The following is a 23,517-nucleotide window of genomic DNA, read 5'->3' on the forward strand; positions in this document are numbered from 1 at the left end:
TTAGCAACAAAATTGCTTGTACCTTAATCTTCGAACTACAAAGACTAAAATAAGGCTGTTATAAATGCAGCACAAGATAACAGAAACAGCACTGAAGTACCCAAGTGCCAAAGAAATACAATACTCAAGTTAAAGTACTTACTAATTACACTTCTCCACTAACAATGACAAACACCGTTGTTGATAAGCAACAACAACTATTAGGCATGGATGACATTGATTTTTTTTAATTAATTTTGTATACTTCTTGCCTTTGTATTATACAGGTCATTCATACAGTTTATGATATAGTAAATAGTAATTACACACAAGTAACAAGCATCAACCTGTCACCTTCACAGATATGCATCATGTGCGCACACACAAACACTCTCACTTACACACAGAGAATCACATATCCCTTACACTTATTAATCAAAAAAGATAAAAATGTAAAACTTTTTTTTAACCCCCCCTTACTTTTCATCCTCGAATGTCACCAGATTCACATCCACTCAACTCTTCTTTTGAAAATGAGTATGACAATACCTATATTTTAACAAAATAAAAAACAAAAGAGAAAGATTGAAAAAAACAAAACAGGAAGGCAACTAAAAACGCATTTCTGACACAGGTTATTTCACTCCGATCTGTTACTGTTCATCAAGAGAAGCACAAATGAGCTGCAGGTAGAAGAACTACTCGCTGAAATCTGAAAGTTTACGATTGCCAACCTGACTATGTGAAGCTTTGACAGAATCCAACGTGCTACAGAGTGAAGAGGCTTCATGTGATCCGGTCTCTATTCAGTCTGGTGTGGATCAATATGAGCCAGCATACTATATAAAAGTAGTAGGAGGGGTACAGGACTGAGGAAGGCAACACAAACCAAAAATAAAAAGGGCACTCTGCAAGGTTTATGGCACAAAAAAAACAACAAAAAACAGTTCGCTGAACCGATGACATTAAGTTGTGGAGTTCAGGTGAAAACATTAGCCAACATCTGGAGGGTGTTTGCAAAGGAGACTTCATTTAAATGTTCTCCAGGTCTGCACTATGAGCATCAAAAGACAAAAAGGCTCAGGTCACATAACTTGTTAATTTCTTACAGCAAAAAAAGGGATGTTTTGATTAATCTACAGGATCCTCTCAGGTGATGCTGTTTGCAGTTAGTAAATAGTGAGAATGTATTGACCCCTTTCACCAATGTTCATAAAATAGTCTAGATTTTTGGCCTCACAAAACAGTTTCTTTTTATACTGAAAGTATCGATCAAGTATTAACTCTGTGTTTTTCCCTTCCCTGCACCATACACAAAGGAGACAATGTGCCAGAAATCCCTACTTCAATCAGTAAAGAAACTGGTTCAAGCAGCGCAATTCATGGTTCAACAAGTTCCCAAATCTGCGTTTTTTCTTTCCAACATTGAAACCCCAGCAGTGATGTTTCTACCTGCCCTTAGTTGGGTTGAAAATAAGTTCAGTAGATGGTGATATGTTGGTTCTAAGGAGAACCTGCAGTCTATTTCACTGAGAAGGAGAAGTTTAAGGAGAGCGTAAGTTGAATGCTGAATGGTGATTTAAGTCTATGTTAAATGAGACACATATAACACTGGATGTCAGTAACTGCAGTAGTCGTTAGTCTTTGTTTTGTTTTTGCATTGGAGCGCACACTGACTCTCATTAGTCCATACATAAATGCAAATACACATTCAAGCCGTTGATTTGCTTCCTTAGCTTTCCCAAATCATTATCTCTCAAATACATTCTCACACATGCACACGCACGTGCACACACGCACACACACACACACTCCCTCTCATGCAGACATAAAAAGGCTGTCATCATTCTTGGCCTTCCTCTGTACGCCATTTCAGGAAGTCCTCCTTGCGGGCATCTGGTTTGATCTGGTTCCGCATGCCACCAAGCAGATTGGAAGTGGCTTCAGAGGCCACGATTAAAGGTCGGACCACAGTGGGCGGGATCTGCCGCAGCACGCCGCCCACAGCACCAGGCAGACCTTTCTGTTCGTGGCCACGGGATGCTACATCGCACAGGGTCTGAGCTGTGTCAATCACTCCCTGTGGTACAGAGAAAACATAAATGCTGAATGGTTCAGGATATTTTACATTCACACATGAAAACAGGCTTCTGATAAATCCACGCCATTCTAATAATTCTTTCATATCTGAAAGGATGTAAAGTCATAGACAGTACGAGTGAACCAACCTCTCTGACGGTGTCGTAGGCTTTTGCCACTCCTTCTCGGAGGTCTGCAGGCTGAGCGGCTCGGCGAGGCCGACTAGAGGGGGCTCGGCCTTCAGTGATGGCGAAGCGGTTCAGAGGGGGAGTTGGAGACAAGATGTCATACACAGTCTCTGCTGTGGCCTAAAAAAGGAGAGAGACATCAACAAGGGGTAAAAATAAGGGGGCTTTAAATATTTCAGAAGAAGAGTTTACTGAGTAGCTTGATTTGATATCATCAGTTCCTGAAAAAGATTCTCGTACACATTAAGATATAACTTTAATCTTCTGTTTACCCAAGATATACAAAACCCATCAGACTTAGTACCTGTATGGCCTGCACCAGCCTATTGCTGAGCTCCAGAGCAGCAGATGCTGTGGAGGTGCCAAAGGATGCTGCCCCCCTCTGGAGACCTCGAATTATACGACCATCCTTTCTGTACTGCTCTATTGGCAACCAGAACAGATCCCTCACCCCGTGGACTGGAGAAACACGACACATGGTGAATGAATGAGGCTTAATATAGATAAATAAAGTACGGTAAGTAATAAAAAGAAACTGTGTACAATGTTAAATTAGGAGTATCGTCAACTCACACAGCTGGACAACTGAGTGCATGGGACCAACACCTCCCAGAATGCCAGGCAGCTGATTCTTCCTGATGTCTGTGAGCCACTCTGTGACAGCGTACTGGATCACTTTATCCACACCGAGCAGACTAAGAAGATTTGCAGAAGAAAGTTGAAAATAATTTAAAAACCCAGTGATCTTGTCTTAAAAAGTCACAAACCACTGAATAGTGACACGTTACAAATAAGAGACAAACAGAAATGTGTCTGTGCTTTTATGATGTGTGTGCTTGTACCCGTGTCTGCAGCAGAGCCTCTTCAGCTTCAGCTCCGAGCAGTTCAACTGAGCAAGACCGATCAGAATACCTGCAAACGTTCCCTGAGAGAAATGGGAGGACAGAGTGAGAGTGACAACACAGTCAGCCAGAGACATGAACAGAAACCCTTCAGATATCTTTATTTTGCTGTTTTGGTCGTTTTGAGAGACCACTAACCTGTTCAATGACGACATGTTTGCCATGATAGTCCAGCCAGATAGGCACTTCAGAGGTGAAACGAAACTCCCTGAAAGTAGCAGAGTGGAATAGAGAAGATTGTATTATAGATGATCAATTAGAAGCTTTACTTAAGTCGTGATTTTTTTTTTTCGGAGAGTTTTTCTGAGCCTCCAGGTAAATTAGAGTTTACAGACCGGAAGTAGATGGGCTGTTCAGAAGAGGAGGTGGAGTCAGCGGAGGAGGAGCTCTGCTCGCTGTAGGTAGTTTCAACAGAAGCTGTGAGGTCAGGTCCCAGACCAGCGGCAGACTCCCCCTCCTCAGAAGCCTTCTGAGAGGGATCAGCCTTCACTGGAGATACGTGGACATAAGGATAGAGAAATAAATACTGGAGCAGGTTTAAAAAGCATCGTTTGATCATATGCTCCTAATTTAACTTCAGAGGAAACAAACAAATACGTTAACATTCATTGTCCACAAAAGCTGCAAATAAGGGAAACAAAAGAATTGACACTCAATGGTCCAAGACTAGACTAACCTTCAGCTGCAGGGTCCACGGGCAGGTAAGGGTTAACAAAGGAAGCTAGGTTACTGAAAAAGTCTTTCAGGAAAAACAGTGCATCCTGAGCAGAAGACAAAAGAAAAAGGTTATTAGACCTGGAGGGATGATGGAATGAATTAAATTTGATTTCTAATAAGATAAAAATATTTGTGTGACAAATCAGGATGTTTTGTAAAGCAAACTCTCAACTGACATTTCCACTTTGATACCATAAAATTTTAGGTAGGAATGTTAATCTGAAGGGGAATGTGGGGATTCTAAATCACCTGGTCAATGTTCAGTCGTAGTGGCAGCAGGCTGATGCGGAGGCAGCACTCTGGACCACCCAGGCCAGACTCTGGACACACCTGCAGGGCCTTTACTGTCAGCTGGAATAAGAAAACACAAGATAAACACAACTTAGTCTCAAAGTGTGTATCAAATCCAGCTCACATGTTTGGACACTCCTCCGTCCTCTCTCAACAGGAAAGCCCTGCCGTCTCACCATGTTGGAGTGGGCTCGGCGCGGCATGCTCTCGCTGGTGTAGAGGTAGAGGAATTTGTTGAGTTGAGAGGAAGCCAGTCGGTCTCGAACCTCAAGCTCCTGGACGATGAAAACCTGCCTAGAGAGGGGCTGCTCGCCACCAGGACAAACTCCAACTGCAGCGGCTACTGACCCCTCGCTATCCTGCCCTATTACGACCACCGGGTAGGACTCATGCTGGAAGGACACCTGGAGGACAAAACAGAAGAAATACAGAGATCTACCAGGAAACTGATATGCGTTTAAAAAGGGGAATTGGGAATTTAAGTTTAGATTCCTGTTGAATCGTCAGAGGAATACCCATGTGAATTTGCTAGCCAATAATAAGATGAGATTTCACTCACAAATCTGAATAAGATATATGGTCAATTTAACCTAGCAAATAAAACTGACCTGTGTCAGACATGGAAATCCATTTTATGCTTCAATAAAATAGGAACGGTATTTCCAAATATTTACATCTGTGTTAAGACAAACTCACTCATTATTACTGAGGTCATTTCAGAGGCCAAACACATGCCTCATTAATACCTTGGTGAGCTGGATCTCCATCAGCAGTGTGTGTTGACGCCCGCTGCCTCCTGCCCAGCGCCACAAATTTTGGGGACGAGAGGAACCGGCGCAGCGGGACGGAGATCCTCGGACACCAGCAGAGACTGAACGACCTCTGAAGAAAGGACAGAGATTCATCCAAGAAGAAGAGTTAGAGAAAAAAACAACTGAAAATAATGATGAGGACTGTTTATACATGTGAGAGAATCTGAATTTCTGTGCTTTGAGAGCCTCCTTGAGGCCTTGTTACCTGTTTGCATTCTGGGCATGCATGGACATGGGCTTGCCGCCAAAGTCTTTGCCCCCGTAAAGATGCCAGACCACAGAGATCTCCCGCAGCACCACCCTGCTCTGGGGAACAGGGAAGCGGCTCGGGGCTCGGAGCAGGTCAGAGCTGCCTCGGGGCCTCGAGAAGTGACTATCCTTCACCTTGATGGGGCCTGATGACAGCACCGTCACAACAGGCTCCCCGTCTCTGGGCTGCAACAAATCCAATGTGTTTACGATTTACTTTAAAAAAAAAATCTGGCTCAATCAGGAAAGGAAGAAAGAGGAGCAAACTCACAGGAATGCCCATGCCAGGAGCCTCCAAGATGCAAAAGTCATCGTTGTCGGTTGAGCCTTCGGAGCCTTCCTCTGACATCATGTCTACTTGTGCTTCCTTTGCCGTGGCAACCAGTCTATCAAGCTCAGAGTCATCCCCCAACGGGGCGGAGGGACCTCTCTTTGAAGCCTCACCCGGGAACAAGTACACGGAGACAGGTGAGCCTCTCTGCATTGAAGGGGAATCTGTGTAAACACAAAGAAGACCATCAGTCCGTTTATCAACAAAAACACAGAAAGATTTGTGGAATAAAAACCTCCTGAGCACACATTGACAGTACAAACCTTTCTAACACAAGACTGAATTGTTCTGGAAGTTTAATGTATTAAATGTGTTTTTTTCCGCTCACTAAGACAAAGACAAATGCAACTAGTAGGACAAAGGTCGAACTACAGTTCATCATTCATTAATACATTTAAATAAATCCACAGACGATATGAACTGGTATCACACCATATCTTGCTGTGATGTGCAGAGAAAAAAAAAAATAGACTCCTACATACCTGGATCTACACTCTCCTCTCGGTGACTCTTCTCGGTGTCTATTAAGGCGTCTGCGAGGTCGTACTGGTTGATCTCAGCAGTTTCAGCTGGAGGGCAGGGTTGCAAGCACGCAGGACTCTCTGTCAGCTAACAAGACAGAACATCTCACAAACATTAGAAAAAAGATTATGGAAATCACTTACTATTATGAAGGTAGTTTTTCATATACTCATCTAGCTGTAAAACACCACATCATTTTGTTCCAGTTGACACCCAGATTTACCGGTAGTTTCTGGCCAGCAATTTCGGTGGGTGAAGTGTGTCGTGGTGGAGGGTGCAGGTCACCCTGGGAGACGAGATACTGCAGCATATTGACCAGGGCAGCGCAAGAGTCTGCACAGGTATGAAGGTGGACCACATTGTTGGAACAGCGGAGCTCAAAGAGAGGCTGAGACTGGAGCACAAAGGGAGGACACAGAGAGAGCATGTTCAATTAAAACCAGACAGTCAGAATAGAGGGGGACAATATCATCCATCCAAAAAAACTCTTGACAATTCAATCTTATATTTCTTTACATTTTTCTTCATGAAATACACACACCTGTCATCTGAATTACATTTGTAACAGTCGTTTTTTTCAGTTTTCTGAAATTTGGTTGTGAATTCAATCACTTGTATTTTTTTTTATTTGAAAATGTTTACATTTGTTTTCAAATAAAAAAAAATACAAGTGATTGAATTCACAACCAAATTTCAGAAAACTGAAAAAAACAACTGTTGGGAAGATGCCAATTGTCCACCATTTGTTATGTATTTAGAAGTATTTTTTGCACCAAAAGATAGCGTTTCCTCAGTCCGTCAGTACCTGTTCAATTATTTAACCTTAGTTTTTGAATTGTGGGGTGGGGGAGGAAGTTATGTTGTTGCTGTACGAAGGCTGATAGTAAATCATGGTGAAGCAAGGCGAAGTTTTTGTGGTTTCTGAGGGATATTGAACTCAATTGTGATGTTTACATTTTCTCCTGCTGCTCATTCTTCTGCTTCGTGGCTACTGAGAGAATATGAAGAAAACACAGGTAGACAAAGAGATGACATGTACTCACAAGTTTTCCTGTATTGCTGCCTTTCCACGTGGTGATGGCCAGCTCAAGCAGGTCAATGTCCAAAACACATACGTAGTCTGTGTGACACAAGGACACACAAGGTTTATTTTAGTCAGCGGGTTACTGGTTTGATCCTTGTTTACTTCATGACCACCGGTCCTAATCTAACACCATGACGTCCTCCTTCAACACTTTGACTGAAACACAATGTTTAACAACAACAACAACAAAAACTTTTACAAAAAGAGAAAATTATGTTAAAGATTCTTAACAAGTAAAAGTTGCCTTTTTGATTTACATTTGATCATTTGTAAAAGAATCAGCACTGATAAAAGGATTCAGCTTGTTAACTGTTACCAAAATAAGAGCGCTGATAATAATCACAGAACCTAGGACTAGTTTGAAGAGTTTTTACATTAAAAACACAACCCACGAGTTAATGTAGCTCATTCTATCATCTCAACAAAGGTGATGACCATGACTTTGTTTTTGTGCTCCTCTCATCATGACCCTATGTGACATCAGTTTTTGGCTCAAGAGGCTGAAACGTCCCAGAAGCAAGACTCAAAGGATTGGAGAAAGACCAAATCTTACACACAGGGTTCAATAAAGAGCCGATAAAAACAGCCAAACTAAAAAAGGATTAGGCATTACATCCACACTGCATCGCAGAAACATTATCAGAGTGACTTTAACATGGGGGGTTTTGCTGGATAGAAATGGAAACATGAGAGCTACAAAACCACAAAATTCAACACTCATTATCAGACTCGTGTACTAAGAGGCAAAACTATTCAGGGAGTGTAAACAGCACACACAAGTACATGTGCCTTACCTCTCCTCAGGTCCACGGTGTCAGTCTCACATTTGTCAGAGAGGTAGAGCGCAGAGTCATCCAGGATGAATCTAACAACGTCAAAGAAACAAATCATGTCACACTAACGGAGGGCTACAATGGAAACGTTCACTGTAACAATGATATCATTATTATTTTTTTTACTTGATATTCTTTCAGAGTTTGTTCAGTTTAATGGTTCATGTTTGTGTTCAGCAGGTGGTGATACGTACCTGAGGTGGAAGGTGGCGGTGTCTACGATGATGTTACTGGACAGGGAGAAGGACTCGGCTGTGAACAACATTCGCAGGGGCAGATACAGAGGTCTGGAAAAGCAACGCAGGAAAAAAAGGGTCAGAAACAATTTTTAAAAAAAAGAGCACTGTTTTATTTTAACAAAGATTATTTGAGATTTAGACCTGTAGTCGACAGCACAGGTAGCAAGGTGTGTGTGGAGGACAGTGATGACGGCAGGTGATGTGTATCCCAGGATAGGATCATCAATGACATCCAGGAAGTCGACGAGCTGAGACGAACAAACAGACTTAGTTTGGAAGAAATCAGGGAATGACAAACATTTTAAAACTCATCCACCGTGTTTTATTTCAGCATGATGTGTGGTTTGCTTTTCTTAGCACATGTGATAATAAACAGGACAAATCTATCTGGTTGTGTAAGTTGTCATGTTTAATCATTCTTCCAAAGTTATAGATTTATTATCTCTGGGAATAAGAAAAGGAAAAAATAAGTGTATGTTTTTGGAAGGGCTGCTGATTTTGAGGGAAGGCATGCTTAATGTTAACAGCAGCTACCACCACAGAGGGTTTAGTGTTCCTGGTCATGTCGTCTGCACCAACTCTCTCCGGATTTTTTTTTTCCAATGGATCTGATGATTCCTATATGGAAAATGGCCTCGAGCTTGTGTAATGCCTTTCTAGTCTTCCGACTACTCAAAGCGCTTTTACACCCCATGTCACACCGACACAGTCACACACTGATGGCAGAGGTTGCTGTGTAAAGTGAGAGGTAACTAATCCCATTCATACATATTCAAACAACGCTAATAAAGCAGTGGGAGCAACTTGGGGTTAAGTGTCTTGCCCGAGGACACATCGACATGTTGCAAAAGTAGCTGGGTATAGAACCAAACCTTCTGGTTGAGACTGAGAGAAGACCGACTCTACCCGGTGAGCCACAGCCACCCCACAACGTTTTCCCTAAAGCTAATGAGAGAATGACGAAGCCACAGGTAGTTCTGATTTATGTCGTCAGAAAACATCAAAGTATCATGACGTTTTTTTTTGTTGAGTAAAAACCACAGCTGTGTAGTTTACCCACGATTCAGAATAGCAATGGATTGCCAATTGTACCATTACTAATCCACTGCTGGCTTACATTACATATAACATTCTCATATAACAGAAGGACTTTACAGAGTGGGCGTGTGTGGCATGCAGCGTGCTGTTTCCCATCTATATTTCCCCCCATATAACCATCATTTAAGACCAGTGAACTCGTAGATGATCAATCTCCGTCTCTGCGTGCACCTCGCATAAGCCCTACAAGTTGCAGGTCTGTATACTCTGCAGGCGACCAGAAAGATAGAAAGAATGATGTGGCCCCTGTTTGAGAGTAGAGAGGGAGGCAGAGGCATTAGTTGCATTAGTTCCGTCTGCTTCACATGCCGTTCTGTTTATTGTTTTGTGCAGCTACGATTCCCCCCATTCATGGCTTTGTGGCGTCTTGATAAAAACCGTTCTACTCACTTAAGACAAGTTTAACAACTGTTTGCTAATCCGTACCTACGGTTTGCAAATCTGTACACGCAGGCAGGTGTGAGTGTGTCTGTCTTTTAAACTGTCCTGATCCCGCTCTTTAAACACAATAAAATTATCCAATTAAAAAAAAAAAAAAATGACAGAAAAAAAACACTTCTCAGTTTTGAAGGCCAAGACCATGTTTTTTAAATCAGTATTCTATCTAAGAGAGTTGTAAATTATCCTGCTGTTTCCCTTCACTATTTTTTTCATTTGGCAAGTAAGGTAAGAAATAAGAAAAACAACTTGCAATGCCCAGAAATGTAAAAATAATACATGACTGGAAATGCAAGTCACATTGCCAGTAACTGTGAGAGTTCAGAGAAGTGTTTTAAGAAGGAGATGCTGAATGTGCAAGAGCGGGAACCTCTGTCTCATAGTGTCCTGCAGTGCTTCTCACCTGCTCATGCCAGCTGTGATTAGTCTGTGTCATGTAATGTCGCATCGTAGCACCTTGGAGTCGGAGGGCAACCAGGAACTCCTACAAGGACAAATGAAACCAAATGCTTCCAATTCTAACCTTACCCAAGATGCAACATCTGAGAATGTAGGCGGACATACTGTACCTTGACACTCCTGTGGGAGTCCAGCGTGATTTTGATAGCTGTTGACAACATCTGTAGCTCGCCCTCCCTCCCGCTCACACTGCTCACCCCCACCTCTGTTGGGTAGATGGTAGGGTCCAAGTGCTTTGGAGGAGTGAAGTTTGGCATCTCCAGTCGCTGTGGGACGGGGGTGTCTTTGACCACGGCTGTATGTGCGTCATAAAACATGATGCATGTTACCATTTTTATTTACGTAACATAAATCCACCTAGACTTGATCTTAAGAGGGAACTAGATGTAATGTTATATTAAATGTTTGAAAGCCACAGGACCATGGGTACCTCGATGGTAGAGCTCCACTCGTCTGCTCTCCAGACACAGGAAGCTGAGGTTGGGGTCGTTCTGGTGCTGCGCAACGCTAAATATCTTCCCCCCTTCCAGGTCAAGTACAATTTCCCCATGACTCTGGTCCTCCTGAATCAGTAAGAAGTAATCCAAACAGTTACAAACCACAAATAATAGAACGCTCAAAAACTAAGCAGGGAAAACATTGAAATTGTGATTAAATCCTCATCCTTTTGCACTACTCACCACTGCACTATTATCTTATTTACTGTTGTACATATTGTTTATATTTTTATTTAAATGTTAATATTTAATGTTTACATTGTACAGAGAGAGCACAGTCTACCAAAGTTAAATTGTGTGTTAAACATACCTGGCAGATAAAGCTGACTCTGATTCTAATTCTGATAAAAACTCTGTCCCTTATTAGAATCAATGTTTCAAAAGCACAAGGCACGCATAACTATTTACAATTCCATGATTGTTTTTTTGTTGTTTTTGTTTTTAAAGAAAATGTTATTTCTGGTTGAAAGAAATGATTCAGAGCAAACATGACTTATCACTGCTGCTATCGACCATGTGGCTCACCTTCTTGTCCGTTCTGGCCTGGAGGCGACCTTTGCCGATGATCACGGTGAGGGAAAGCAGGCTGAGGTTGTGGTTGGGACGGGGAGCTGGCTGTTGTGTCTTTCCATCGGATTCACTGGCCAAATAGAAGTGAGGCTCGTCCTCTTCTGAATCAGAGTCTGAACAAGAGACAAAGAAAACATGTTATTTTAAACTCAATTATACTATGTCTAACATATCTACGTGTACTTTTTGAGTTTTTCCCATCACAGCAGTCAAACTCACTCACCCAGTCTAAAGGCTGACTTGCAGAGCTGAAACTCATCCCGCTGATGGCGGCTGTGGTCTGGGCTGTTGGCCGACGGTGGAGGAGGCTCCCACATCAACAGATCATTATTAATTCTTTTGGACAGAGGTAAGGGTGAGGGAAAACAATTTAACATCTGCTGCAGGACTTAAGACTGATATAAAGAATGAAAAGAGAACAAAGCTGGAAGATCAAGCTACTTCTAAAACTCTGAGCAGTCCAAGAGGTAGAAAATAAAGAAAACCTGATAAACAGCATATTGTACCACTTAACCTTTTGCTTTTTTCTTTCTAACTTGGTCCTCTTGCTTTCTTCAAAAGAACAGAACACAGTAGGAGAAGCCAAGCTAATAAATTAGGAGATATTGGCCTGATTTAGGTTTGTTAGTGATATACAGTTTTTATTAAAGTACATATTGACTTACACACGTTTTCTTATATAACACATTACGCTAAAAACAATGGTAGAGATGGATCAGAAATGGTAATCAGATTGTTTGTTCAGCAGAGCTTGCAGGGACTTCACCGGTTTACAATAGTCTTAGTGCTGCCTGCAGTCTGGATCAGGTGGTATATTTGAAACAACGTGCCTCCTTCTTGAGTATTTTTACATGGTCATATCATTGATTTATCACAATAGAAAAGGCCTATTTCCATTCCAGCTGAAAATATTGACTGTATTGGCTGCCATTGAGCACCTTGACGTTCGATTGAATATCATTTCGAACATTTGATCTAAGACCTGGATAATGTTATCATAAAGTCCAGCTGATGTACCTGTTGTAGATGCTCTGGAAGGCCTGTTTGCTGGGCAGCAGGATGAAGGCCAGCGGCAGGCTGATGTCCACAGCACACTGACACTGAGCGACACACTGTGCCTGAAACTGACGCATCTCTTCTGGGTCGGCTGGAATCACCATCTGAAGCAGGGAAGGTGAAGAGACGAGTTCAGTCTGAATCTTTATTAAAAACCAGTGAATGAAATGCTTCCCTTTGTTTCTGAGAGTCAGTGCACCTCCTCAGTCTCAAACATGGTGCGGTTGGAGGAGAATGGAGAGCTGGTTTTGACGTTGAGTTCACAGTGACTTTCAAAGAAGGCAGCCCCCAGGTCCCTGATCAGACCCAGGTTAATCCCATCCAGGCCTCCTGCAGGGCCCTGAGCTTCACCTCCACGCACACGCACTGATAACCTGCTTACAGCAACAGGGAAGAAGAAATTAGAGAACAGCATAACACTCAACAGTAACTCACACTTTGCGTGACAGACTTTTTTTGAATTATACATCTGATTCTTTTAAAGATGATATCGCTCACCTTGGCACAGAGTCACGGTTCTTCTTCACTCTGATGCAGGGGAAAGAGCCGCCCTCCCAGCCCTCATATGAGCCTGTGGAGACACAACACCTCAGATCCTCGTCTATATTTTTCTTTTTTAAAAGGCTCTTGGGAGAAATCTATTAATGAAAGAGTGTGTCGTTAATAACAGGAAACCTTCAACAACAAGCTACTTCCACTAACTCTGTGAGGTACCAGATACTTTAAAAAGACCTGAGGGTACACTATTAACCAAGAACAGAGGTTATTTTTGCATATAATAAAACAGTTTGACAGTTAACAGTATTCTCTCAACATTGTTTAAATGTAAGTAAATGTATAGGGACCATGATGTTTCGATTTTCCTTCTTCAACTTGACGTTCTATTTTTCTGGGTTTATTTTGGCCTGTGCCTATCCTGACAGAAGACTTATGTTCTGCCCCTCACAGGGACATGAGAATGATGATGATGATCCTGGTAAATATGTGCAACAGAAAAAAAAAAAAAATCACATCATCTACAGTATTCTAAGCCATTGGTTTGAGTCAGTGTGACTGCTTGATATCACTGTGTTTGTTCCCACCATGCAGGTCAGTGAAGGAGGCCTCGAGCAGCTGGGTCAGGCAGGGAGCCCAAGGCTGTCCTGGGGCAGTCTGCTCAGTCTGGAGGTCCGGGGCCTCCTGGTGCTTTATCTCCAGCTCTGTCAGCTCCAACACCAAGGTCTCCTGTCGCACTGTCCTCTGGGTCGGAGGTCGACGCTTAGGGAGGGGCCGCAGGTCAGGTATGGGGAAGCGAAGTCTGAGGACGGCGTGGGGGGAGAGGAGGGTGAAGGAGGAGCAGAACTCAGTGCTCTGCGTCTGATGGAAAATAAAATCAGGAAAAAGATTTAATGCGTTATTATGCATTTCTTCTAAAGGCCATTGAAGTGGGTTATGCTTTCATTTGGTTAGTAACTACTACGTTAAGTAACAGCTCTACATTTTTAAGGATGTTTATTTAGTTTCTTTATGATGGATTATATAGAAGCAATCATCCACCTGCATGAGTCTTGGATCTGTGGTCTGTGTGGGACAGTGATTGAAGGCTTTGCTCAGGCTCCCCAGACGAGTGATGATATCCAGGTCCAGCTCGGCACTCAGCTCCGCCAGCTCCACCCGCACTACACTTTCCCGCCGCACCACCCGCTGTTTACCCTGTAATCACACACACAGGAAGCATGTCTTGAGAATGTCCGTCAAGGAGCTCAAAGTGCCTTATTACCCCTTAAGAACATTGCTTAGCCAGCTTGTGGTACCTAAAGGTTTTAGTGAGGGATGTCATACACCTGATTCAGCCATCAAAGTAAAATCATTAAAAGTGATTAAAAGCATTGCACGGTCAGTTTCCTGTGACTCCTTATAATACCTCTCTCCTCTCTCCTACTCTCTTCACTGCCATGTTGAACAGAGGCAAGAAGCCTTTAAGACACTAAATACATGACTTATTTAGTAGAAAGAACAAACAGACTACTTAAACAACACTTTGCAAGTAGAAAAAAGGGTTTATAAAGTCATACCTTGCGCAGGTGCTTTTCAGTGAGGCTGTAGTGTAATTGTGCACATGGTCTGGCTGCTGCTCCAACTGTAAACAAACCAGCTTTCTGGAACTGAAGCAGCTGCAAAAAAGGGTCATTTTTAAAGTGGCTTCATGACCTCTTATATAAAGAAAGATAAAGAACAGACTCAACAGTAGCATCCAAACACTGAGCTGTTGGAGCCTTCTTAACCCATTGTACTTTTTGCAATGAAAAGGGTAATGGCAAACTATAGTCTTGTAGAAACAGTGGGACAAAAGAAGATATAGTTATATAGTTAGATCTTGTAGCGGGAAAACAGCCACAGAGTTGGCCACAAAGCTACACAGACTGATCAATTAGTATTTCTACCTCGCTGTACTGAGGCTTTCCGTCCTCCCACAGGCACTCTAACAGCTCCAGTCTGCTGAAGGAAAGGTCGGAGGTCACAGCTCGACTGTGGCGTCTCCCGCTCCTCATCTCACAAGCAACCTGCACCGCTGCTCCTGTCACTCTGAAAGACAGGTGGCCGAGGAAGAAGAGGATTACACCATCACTCTCAACAACAGTATTTGAGTGTTTGTATTTGATAACAACAAAAGGAAATTAGGGGGGGGGGGGGTCTTTGTCTTAGTCCACATACAATTTTAAATTCCTAAAGAAAACATGCCTCAATGTTTTTACTACCTGAGGTGGGAGTGTGGGCAGGCCTTGGCAAAGCCTCCTCTCAGATGGTGGAAGTCTCTCTCGCTGAACATGCTATCTTTGAAGAACACCAGCTCACTGAAGAATACCTGAGACACCTGAGCTAATGACAAGGCTCCTTCTGGCGTAGAGGGGGGGTCTTCCTGCAGCAGGGTCAGCGTGAGGCCACCAAGTGTCAGTCGTAACAAAGCATCAGGCTTTAGCTGTTCCGCCTGGCTGCCGTGTGAGCGTCCTGCACAGAAGAGGACGGAGATGTGCCTTTTTAATGAACATATAGACCAAATATACTTGGATGAAATAATGATTTGTAAAAGGTCATACATTCGTGTGAAGCAGTAACATGCAGGTCATTTCTCAAACAGGCTAATGTATGAAAATACATTTGAGGTCAGAATCACAACTAAGGACCACAATGAGGATTCGTACAATCGTTAATACTGTATTTCAGAAACAGAAGCCTGCGGTGGTTTTACCTCTGGTCCTCATGCCTGACTGGGGTAAACTCGACAGACAGCCTGCTACAGGATACCTCCTGGGACAGTTCACCATGCCCTGACAGCGAAATTAAAGTTCAAATCAGATTCCCTCAGACTTCATTACTACAGTTACAAGTTTCAGTGTTACGTTGGCTAAAACAGGACAGGACATTATTCCATAAAGAAAGATGAGCTTTACAGTTTTCAATATGCTGTTAAAAGAATACAAGAACAACAGGAATCTATAATAAAAGATTGTTAGTAGCACTAAATGATAGCCATTATACAGACACACAAACAGTGAGTACCTGTGCAGACAGCACTGCTGGCTGTGTGAAGCTGGATATACTCTGTGTAGATGACTCCATATCACTATCTGATAGCTCGCTGCCAGAGCGCACAGACGTCACGCTACTGTTCATCCCAGCTGGACCCATTGAGTAAAACATTTCTGAGTTCAAACACAGAAACATACATTATATTTATATTAAACATACATTTCATCCATTTAATGCCAAACTCCTGCAGTGTGAGCCCGGCATAAGACAGACTGCTGTTTGAGATGTATATTAATAACAATAAAAATAAAATGCTTTATTTGTATAGCACCTTACATACAAGTATGTAGGTCAAAGTGCTTTCCAACAAAACAAGAAATCAAAACATTAGCATAAAACATGAAAAACATAAAAAATAAAAGCATAAAAAAAGGAAGTGACCATAGTGAAATCTAATTAAAAAGGAATAAAATTAACATCAGGGTCACCTTCAGCTGGTCACTAGGTTGACAAATGTTGTGATATTCTACATATATGGTTTAAAGTGCCTGGCTATTGCCAACACAATAAGCGTGAATACATCAAAATGCTAAAGTCAAGAAGTACGTTTTGAGCGTGCTTTTAAAAATATTTCGTGAGCCAGCTTCCCTGACATCGAGAAGCAACGTTTCCATAACTTTGGAGCAAAGTTTATGAAAGCTGCTTCTTTTAGCTGCTGCTGGGAACCTTCAACAGACCCGTAGAGGATGAGTTGAGTAGAAGGCTCTACATTCACCTTTATTTAAATTGTGCGACTGCTTATGTGTATTTAAAGTACAACTTTCTCTATGTTCCCTCACAGAGGCAGGAGGCTTCTAAACTGATCTAGAACCAGTCAGTTTATGAGCTGACCTTTGCTGCTCTCTTCTTACCTCCATTCTCCAGAGTGGTGACGTAGGGCTCCATGTCGAGATCATCGTCCCACTCCTCGTCTCTGGGGCTGGACCCAAGCTGCTTACTGAGGTCCTCCTCAATCAACCGCAGGTCGTCTGAGTCTAACGGGCGACTGTGAATGCCACCACACTTAGTCTCAGTCTCTGGAGAACAGGGCACAAAGAAAGGGATTCATTCATAGGTCTGGGAGGAGAATGTATCAATGATAAGAGCGTGAGGTTACAGTTGATCAGAACTTCAGAGGAAACAGACTTATTGTCTGTGCCAAAGTATATTTATTTAGATCTCCTGCTTCTCACTGGGTTAAAAGTATGTATTACCAATCAAGCATAAAAAATGTTCGATAAGCAAAAAGTTCTAAACACAAAAATTAAGAAAAAGAATGAAATGGTAGCTCGGTGAGTTCCAACTCGTTAGTATTTCTGGAATCAATTATCTTTCCTTTTATCATCGATAACCAGGCTGTTGAGGCTGCACAGTAGTGTAAATACCCGAGCACTGCCCACTTCCAGCTCTCCTATGTTTCTACGTATAGGTCACCCAGCTCTAAAAACTTGTAACATGTGTGTGGAAAGAGTGCAGGTTTGACCCTGAATGGCGTAACAAACACAAACAGAGGCTGGAGAAGTCTCAGTCAATCCTGGCTGACTGCTGTCATTCTTAGCTCTTGGAATAGAAGTTGTTTCTGTCTCGCCCCAGATACAGCCTGCCAGCATGGTGGACAAAGCAACACAACACGCACGTATTGTCACGCTTGTCATTGGACTTTTAACTGACTAACTGTTGGCCAGTGATGTTTTTTTTGTCTTTTTTGTTCAGTGGATTTCTACTAATTTCAGTGTGTTTATGTTGTATTTATAGCCGGCCCGATGGATGCATGTTTTACTGCTGACAAAGTGCCGTCTCACAGTGATAATAAAGACAACCGTGGACATATTCTTGAGTTCATACATAGATAAAGCAACGTAGTTGTGTTACTTTGTGAACAGAAAATAACATGCTTTTTGTGACATCATAACAGACCTCCCCATGACTGACTTCACTCAGACTAATCCTTTATCATCATCCAAAGCAAAAACAACCAAATCACAAACAACCTTGAATCAAATAGGCACATGACTTCTATTTTTTTAGTATGATAACACTCTCTGCTCCAAGGGCTTATTCCTATGAAGTGCCCTTAAAGTCTATACTGAAATCTGAAGAACAGCTTTTAAGTGTGCTGCTTCCTCAGCTTGAAAATCAACTGCATAATTCATGTTATCTTCGTGTGCTGGTCTCCCTGGAAACATGAACAAGGGGTTTTGAGGACATCTGATTGTAGACGTTTTAAATGTTGACTTATGTTATCTTGTTTTTTAGTATGTGATGTTTTTCATTTCTGAAGCAGAGTAACTGTGCTGCTGCTGCCTGTCTATTCTAATTCACTTTGAAAATGTGTGGAGTGTCGAGGTGGTAAACGTCAGGCTGAAATGGTGTGTGCAACCTTAGCCTGGCATAAAGGACAGTTTATCCCTTAGGCTGTGTTTGATCATACCTGTGTCGATGCAGAGCGCTGCCAGCAGGTCTGTCAGATGAGTTATTTGATCTGGAGACAGCAGCATGTGGACACAGCCCACCTTCCCGTCTAACTCCAACTGATGAACAGAACATGGAGGGAAAACATGAGAGGACAGCCGCTTTTACTAATCCTGAAGCACGTTTTATTGCACACAAACACACAGGCAAGCGTGCAAGCGTACACACACACACACACACACACACACACACACACACACACACACCTTTGGTCCTGGCAGCATGTCGTTCTGTTTGATCTTGACGGTGGTCTCGATGAAACCAGAGCAGCTTCCAATAAGCAGTGGCTGAGACGGAGGACAGGCAGGAGAAGCCTGGGGCTTCACCTCTTCTTCTTCTTCTTCCTCCTCCTCCTCCTCTTCCTCTTCCTCTCCTTCACTAACTGTTGCTGATTCGGGATGTTCCTCCTCATGACGGCCCTAAAATGAAGAGAGATTTGTGAGCATTCCCATCTTTAAATAGATAAATCTTTTGGTTTGTCTCACATGCACTTGTCTCTTTCTCTTGTCTGTTATGTATTTCCTTTCTCTACGATAATCCTTTTTTCATCTTTCATGAAGAGAAGAGCAACGTCTATAGAACTACCTTCCTCAAACCTCAAAAATGAATAAATCACAGTATTGGTAGTTCGCATTTAGAGTTTTTACTCAAGAAATGCCTCGGATAAATTCAGTGTTTTAGTTTTTTAGTCAACTGAATCAAAATAGGAAAGTTTTAGAACAACAAGCAAAAGAAAACAAGGCTTTTTTTATGCACCTGTACTATGCCCATATTGTCGTAGAACAGCTTTACAGCGCTCAGCTGCAGGATCTTGTGCAGGAAGGCAGGAGGCTGGTGGATGTCGACAGGCAAGGTGGTCTGGCTGGCTGGATCACGCACTGCCTCATCAAAGTACTCCAGCCTGGACACAAACAATTAGACACATTACAATAACACAAATATCACTGTTGGATGAAAGGATGTTAAGAACTGTGAGGCCAAAGTCAGCATGTTGTTCTTGTACAAATAAAGACGTCTTGTCTGCATTGTGACAGAAAACCAACTGGATTTCATCTCATTTTGAGGGAAAAAACTCAAAGTACCACAAGATAAGAAACTCTGTCAACAATTCAGATAATTATACGCAGGGTTTGAAATGTATATATTCAACGATGGCATACTGGTCAGTACGAGCATCACTTGGTATTTGTCTGATTACTGACTTTGAGGTCTGTGTGTCTGATGTACAGCTCAGTGAATCCCTCAGTGTAATAACCAATACCTCTGTAAGCTGCAGCATTACACTCAGACCAGCTGTTCTGTTAACAGTCAAGTTTCTGAGCTGAACCTTCTGGTCGCTGACCTCAGATCTGCACAACCGTCCTGAGTTGACTCAACAGGGTCACAGTTCACTAATGTCACTCAGTCACTCAAACTCAGTGTTGACGACCATGAGATGAATCGTTGGTTTTGTCTGCCAGAATAAAAACTATGCTCAAATAAAATCCTCCCAGAAACACGCTTTAGCCACTTCACAAATCTAGAAAATTCAAGGTGACTTGTCCTTCACATCCAATATTGACGACACCTTCCTCCTGAAGTTTTTTGCAGTCATTGATAAAAACCCCTCCAGGTGGACGGACTCGTTCATACTGACCCTGTTTAAAATGACCTGCACACGCTTTCTAAAAATGCAAGACCAAGGAGTGCTAATAACTGAGCAGGGGCTTCTTCTCCTTATCTGCCGAGGAGCAGAGAGAACAGGAATTTTCTTTTTCTCATCCTGGTTGCAATCAAAGATTCTGGATATTACTTATCACGCACAGACAGTGAACAAGGTTTTTCTAGCTCTGAGATACAAAATGTCAAAAAGGAGAGAAGATTTGAAACACGCTGATCGTTGCGTTTCTGCTCAGCCTGTCTGGCATCATCCGCAGGTGTTTTAGAGCCTGTCTATGTGTCTGCTAGTATTCCTCTCTAACAGGGCTTCAGGACACTTTTATGTCTTTATGGCCCACTTCTCAGAGTGCTCGTTCTTAACTGGCCCTGGACAAAGACGCTCCACATCACACTGTTACTAACCTGCTGTTAAAGTGAAAGGGGGAAAGGTTCCTGCACGTTTCCAGATGTGACAATCAAATGTGCACAAACACTACATCTTAAACATATTTAAACAACTTTTGATAAGGTCTCAAAAGGGTTATGTGTAAGATGATGTATGTCAGTGTATGTTTTCTATTTAATCAAGATAAAAAAAACAGACATTAAAATGATTCCAATTAAAACAACTAAACTTTGAAACAGAATCATATTTCGAGAGCACTATAATCCTTTCAAATTATTTTAAGGATTTCTATAAACATACTGTATTATGAGCAAGTTAACTGTTTAAAAATAAATGTTTAAAATGACTTACAAAGAAAACACATGTATACAAACTATATACACAACACAACATTTTGAAGCAGGTGCTTTAAATGAAAAACAACAATGATTCTTTGCAGTAAATCTCTGAGACCAACCGTTTGATGTGCACCTCTAAGGCTACGCCTGTTTCCAGGTCCAGGGGCTGGTGCTCGATGCGAACGATAGTGTCTATGAAAGTGACTTTAATACGTCGAAGGACTGTAAATACAGATCACAAGAAAGGCATGCCAAGTTTAGTTGAAACTGTTTTCTATCATTCGAATGATGATGTTGACATACTGACTTCTTTACAAGGACTCACCCGTCTCAATGGTTTGTGCAAACATCTCGAGCCCCTCCAGCTGGGCAGGTGGCTCCTCTGATGCCTCTGGGGGGTCCTTCAGGCACTCCTGAGCCAGCTGCATACTGGACGTCATGCTCGATGACCAGCCCTGGGAGTCCCAGACCCCACCTGAGTGCAAACATTATAACATAAGATCGAGTGATTTCTGCACTTCATTGATGTTTCAAGTAGAGGCTTTACAATGACTCTTTGTAGTCTAGATTATGTCTGCATAACTTTGTAAGGCACACAATACTTCCAAATTAAGCATTTGTTATCCTGTGTATTTGAATTATGCTTAAGAACTCACAAATTGGACACTTAAGTTGCTTCTTCAAAGCCAACAGTAGGAAAATGTGTCAAACAATTGACATCTTATTAGACCTTTAACAACAATTAGACATTTATGGATTAATATGATATTCTCAGAATTGCTGTTATTCTTTCACAAATATTCAAGAGAACTATTTTTAGAGAAGTCGTTTTTTATTATAGATAAATATGTAATGGGCCTTTTAACCGACTTATTAAAATGTGAAATATAATACCCTTCCACAATGTCAATTTCTTGACAATCCAAGAAACAAACTTCTTCACAAATGTCAGACCTTATATGTGCGTCTTTTTCTGCAGAACTTTATCATTTAACATCAACTCGTACAAAAAGCACACTTATCTATGCTCATGAATAGTTTGAGAGAACAGCAATAATAGGCACAGACTCATTTTTACAATTGTAGTGATTTAGGACCACACACTCATCAATAACACAGCAATAGAAGAACCAATGAAGCCCTAAAAGATCTCCTGTCTCATCCTGTGTCTGGCCAATGCTTACTCACTCATGGTGAATCCCCCCAGGTTGACTAAAGTGGTTTTTAAGTGAACTTACTGTTGCGATATTTCGGTCGACATGTTATCTGAAGACCGGATATTTCTAAGGTGCAGTGATCAGTCAAGAGAGCTTGCCAAGGGATGGTCACTGTTATGCTGCTCACAAAGCCATCCACTATCTCCAGAGGAGCTCCAAGAGACTCAAGAAGCTCATTGACCGCCTGCAGAGAAAGATGAGGAAGCGATACAAAGAGAAAGAAAGTAAACACAGTTTTAATATTTGTCTTGTCACTCTGATGTCAGGCTCATGAAGCACAGGAAGTGTACAGCCAACATGGCAGAGGAAATATAAGTAAACACAATTTAAAGACACTAAGAAGATAAGGATTTCGTCTGCTGAGCTGGTGATGTGTTCTCACTAGTGCATTTCCTCGAAGAAATGCGAGCTAGGCTGTGACCATGACACTGGAGATTGTTGTTGAACTCGAGAGCAGTTGCGAAACAGACAAGGGTGCACGAGTCCGACAAAAAAGACTGCTGTGCGGTGAAGTTGACAGCCAAAACACTCACCCAGACATCGATGTTGATCTCTTTTATTACTCCACTGCCGTTGTACAAGTCCAAGCCCAGCTGGTCCAGACTCAGTCGTTCCTGCAGAAAGTGGCCGAGGTAGTGCTGTAAAAGGTACCGACAGGCCCGCTTCTTGATTGAGCCTGACCAGGGGAAAAGCCAGCGAGACATAGGGCCAGAGAGAGCGGGGAGAGGGAGCGAAGAGGTGGCGGAGGAGACCGAGTGCGAGTACAGTCCTCTGGCAACTGCATAACAAACTAACACAAAGTGTGCAAAAACAAGGAATGAGCCACAGCTAGCTACAGGAGGAAGGGGTAAACCGTAACCCTGCTTCTCCCCTAGGCTTGACAAAAAAAAGCTCGAAAATCCTTTGTGTCAGGACCCTCAATACTCCCCAGATACCTGACGAGAAGTCACTCTAAATGTCTGCTGCTGTTTCGGCTCATATTTTCACCACGAATGTGTCGAATTCAAGCGACAGGTCCTGTTGTTGCGTATCTCTTGTTTCAGGGTTGTTTATTGTTATCGTACGCCAACTGATGGTATGGTGAACGTACGTGCGTCACGCATCGAAGTGACGAAAGGCGAAAAATCCGGAAAACGGATCCACGACGCCAACCAGACGCCATCTTTGTAAGGTCAATTGACACTTATGAGAAGCCTTCTTGATGTTAGTTTCAATTTCAAACTTTAACATTGGAATTTTAAACAAATGTAAAAAGAAAACATATCTAAGGTAGGGGGGGAAAAACATAATTGTTAAGGTTTTTACAGTAGGCTTATCATATTGTTATGTTGATTGTGATATTTGCTTAAAATATTGCTAAATGGTTAATTATCGATTATACTTATTAATTATTCAGTTATAGCTAAAAACTGTCATTTTTATATAAACACATTGTGGGTGTTTTCATCAGACACCCTCACCCAAGCGACCCAACCGAGGGTGTTCAGGTCATTCTGCCAAGTAACACCCCTCTTCAACCAGATGCATCGACAAGACTTCAGATGCTATCAGGA

The 23,517-nt window shown here is 42.2% G+C and overlaps 1 protein-coding gene across 1 annotated transcript; it reads right to left on the reverse strand.

Annotated features, from left to right (window-relative positions):
- Positions 1 to 211: 211 nt before the first annotated feature.
- atg2a (autophagy related 2A) lies at positions 212 to 23,096 on the reverse strand. Its single transcript, XM_079352655.1, has 42 exons — positions 22,498 to 23,096; positions 21,986 to 22,148; positions 21,073 to 21,222; positions 20,867 to 20,969; positions 19,122 to 19,266; positions 18,572 to 18,784; positions 18,325 to 18,424; positions 16,766 to 16,930; positions 15,885 to 16,027; positions 15,574 to 15,652; positions 15,083 to 15,332; positions 14,768 to 14,909; positions 14,399 to 14,497; positions 13,881 to 14,036; positions 13,427 to 13,700; positions 12,843 to 12,915; positions 12,544 to 12,718; positions 12,306 to 12,448; positions 11,512 to 11,624; positions 11,244 to 11,401; positions 10,652 to 10,784; positions 10,332 to 10,516; positions 10,166 to 10,246; positions 8,368 to 8,474; positions 8,182 to 8,274; positions 7,949 to 8,019; positions 7,114 to 7,190; positions 6,294 to 6,464; positions 6,031 to 6,157; positions 5,489 to 5,712; positions 5,174 to 5,403; positions 4,903 to 5,038; positions 4,333 to 4,560; positions 4,115 to 4,216; positions 3,825 to 3,909; positions 3,484 to 3,637; positions 3,287 to 3,356; positions 3,089 to 3,171; positions 2,820 to 2,941; positions 2,551 to 2,705; positions 2,208 to 2,366; positions 212 to 2,059 (listed from the first exon to the last, which is right to left on the reverse strand). The coding sequence occupies exons 1-42, from the start codon at positions 22,666 to 22,668 to the stop codon at positions 1,823 to 1,825; spliced, it is 6,045 nt and encodes a 2,014-aa protein (XP_079208781.1). The 5' UTR covers positions 22,669 to 23,096; the 3' UTR covers positions 212 to 1,822.
- Positions 23,097 to 23,517: the final 421 nt, after the last annotated feature.

The sequence above is a fragment of the Symphodus melops genome, assembly GCF_947650265.1.
Source record: "Symphodus melops genome assembly, chromosome: 9".
Taxonomy (NCBI): domain Eukaryota; kingdom Metazoa; phylum Chordata; class Actinopteri; order Labriformes; family Labridae; genus Symphodus; species Symphodus melops.

Bases quoted from the DNA above. Each gene is read 5' to 3' on its own strand.
- atg2a (XM_079352655.1), bottom strand. From the start codon at position 22,668: ATGTCTCGCTGGCTTTTCCCCTGGTCAGGCTCAATCAAGAAGCGGGCC. The intron at 11,402-11,511 runs GTGAGTGAGTTT...TCTCTTGTTCAG, and splicing joins CAAGTCAGCCTTTAGACTGG to ACTCTGATTCAGAAGAGGAC. The intron at 3,910-4,114 runs GTGATTTAGAAT...TCTTCTGCTCAG, and splicing joins TACGACTGAACATTGACCAG to GATGCACTGTTTTTCCTGAA.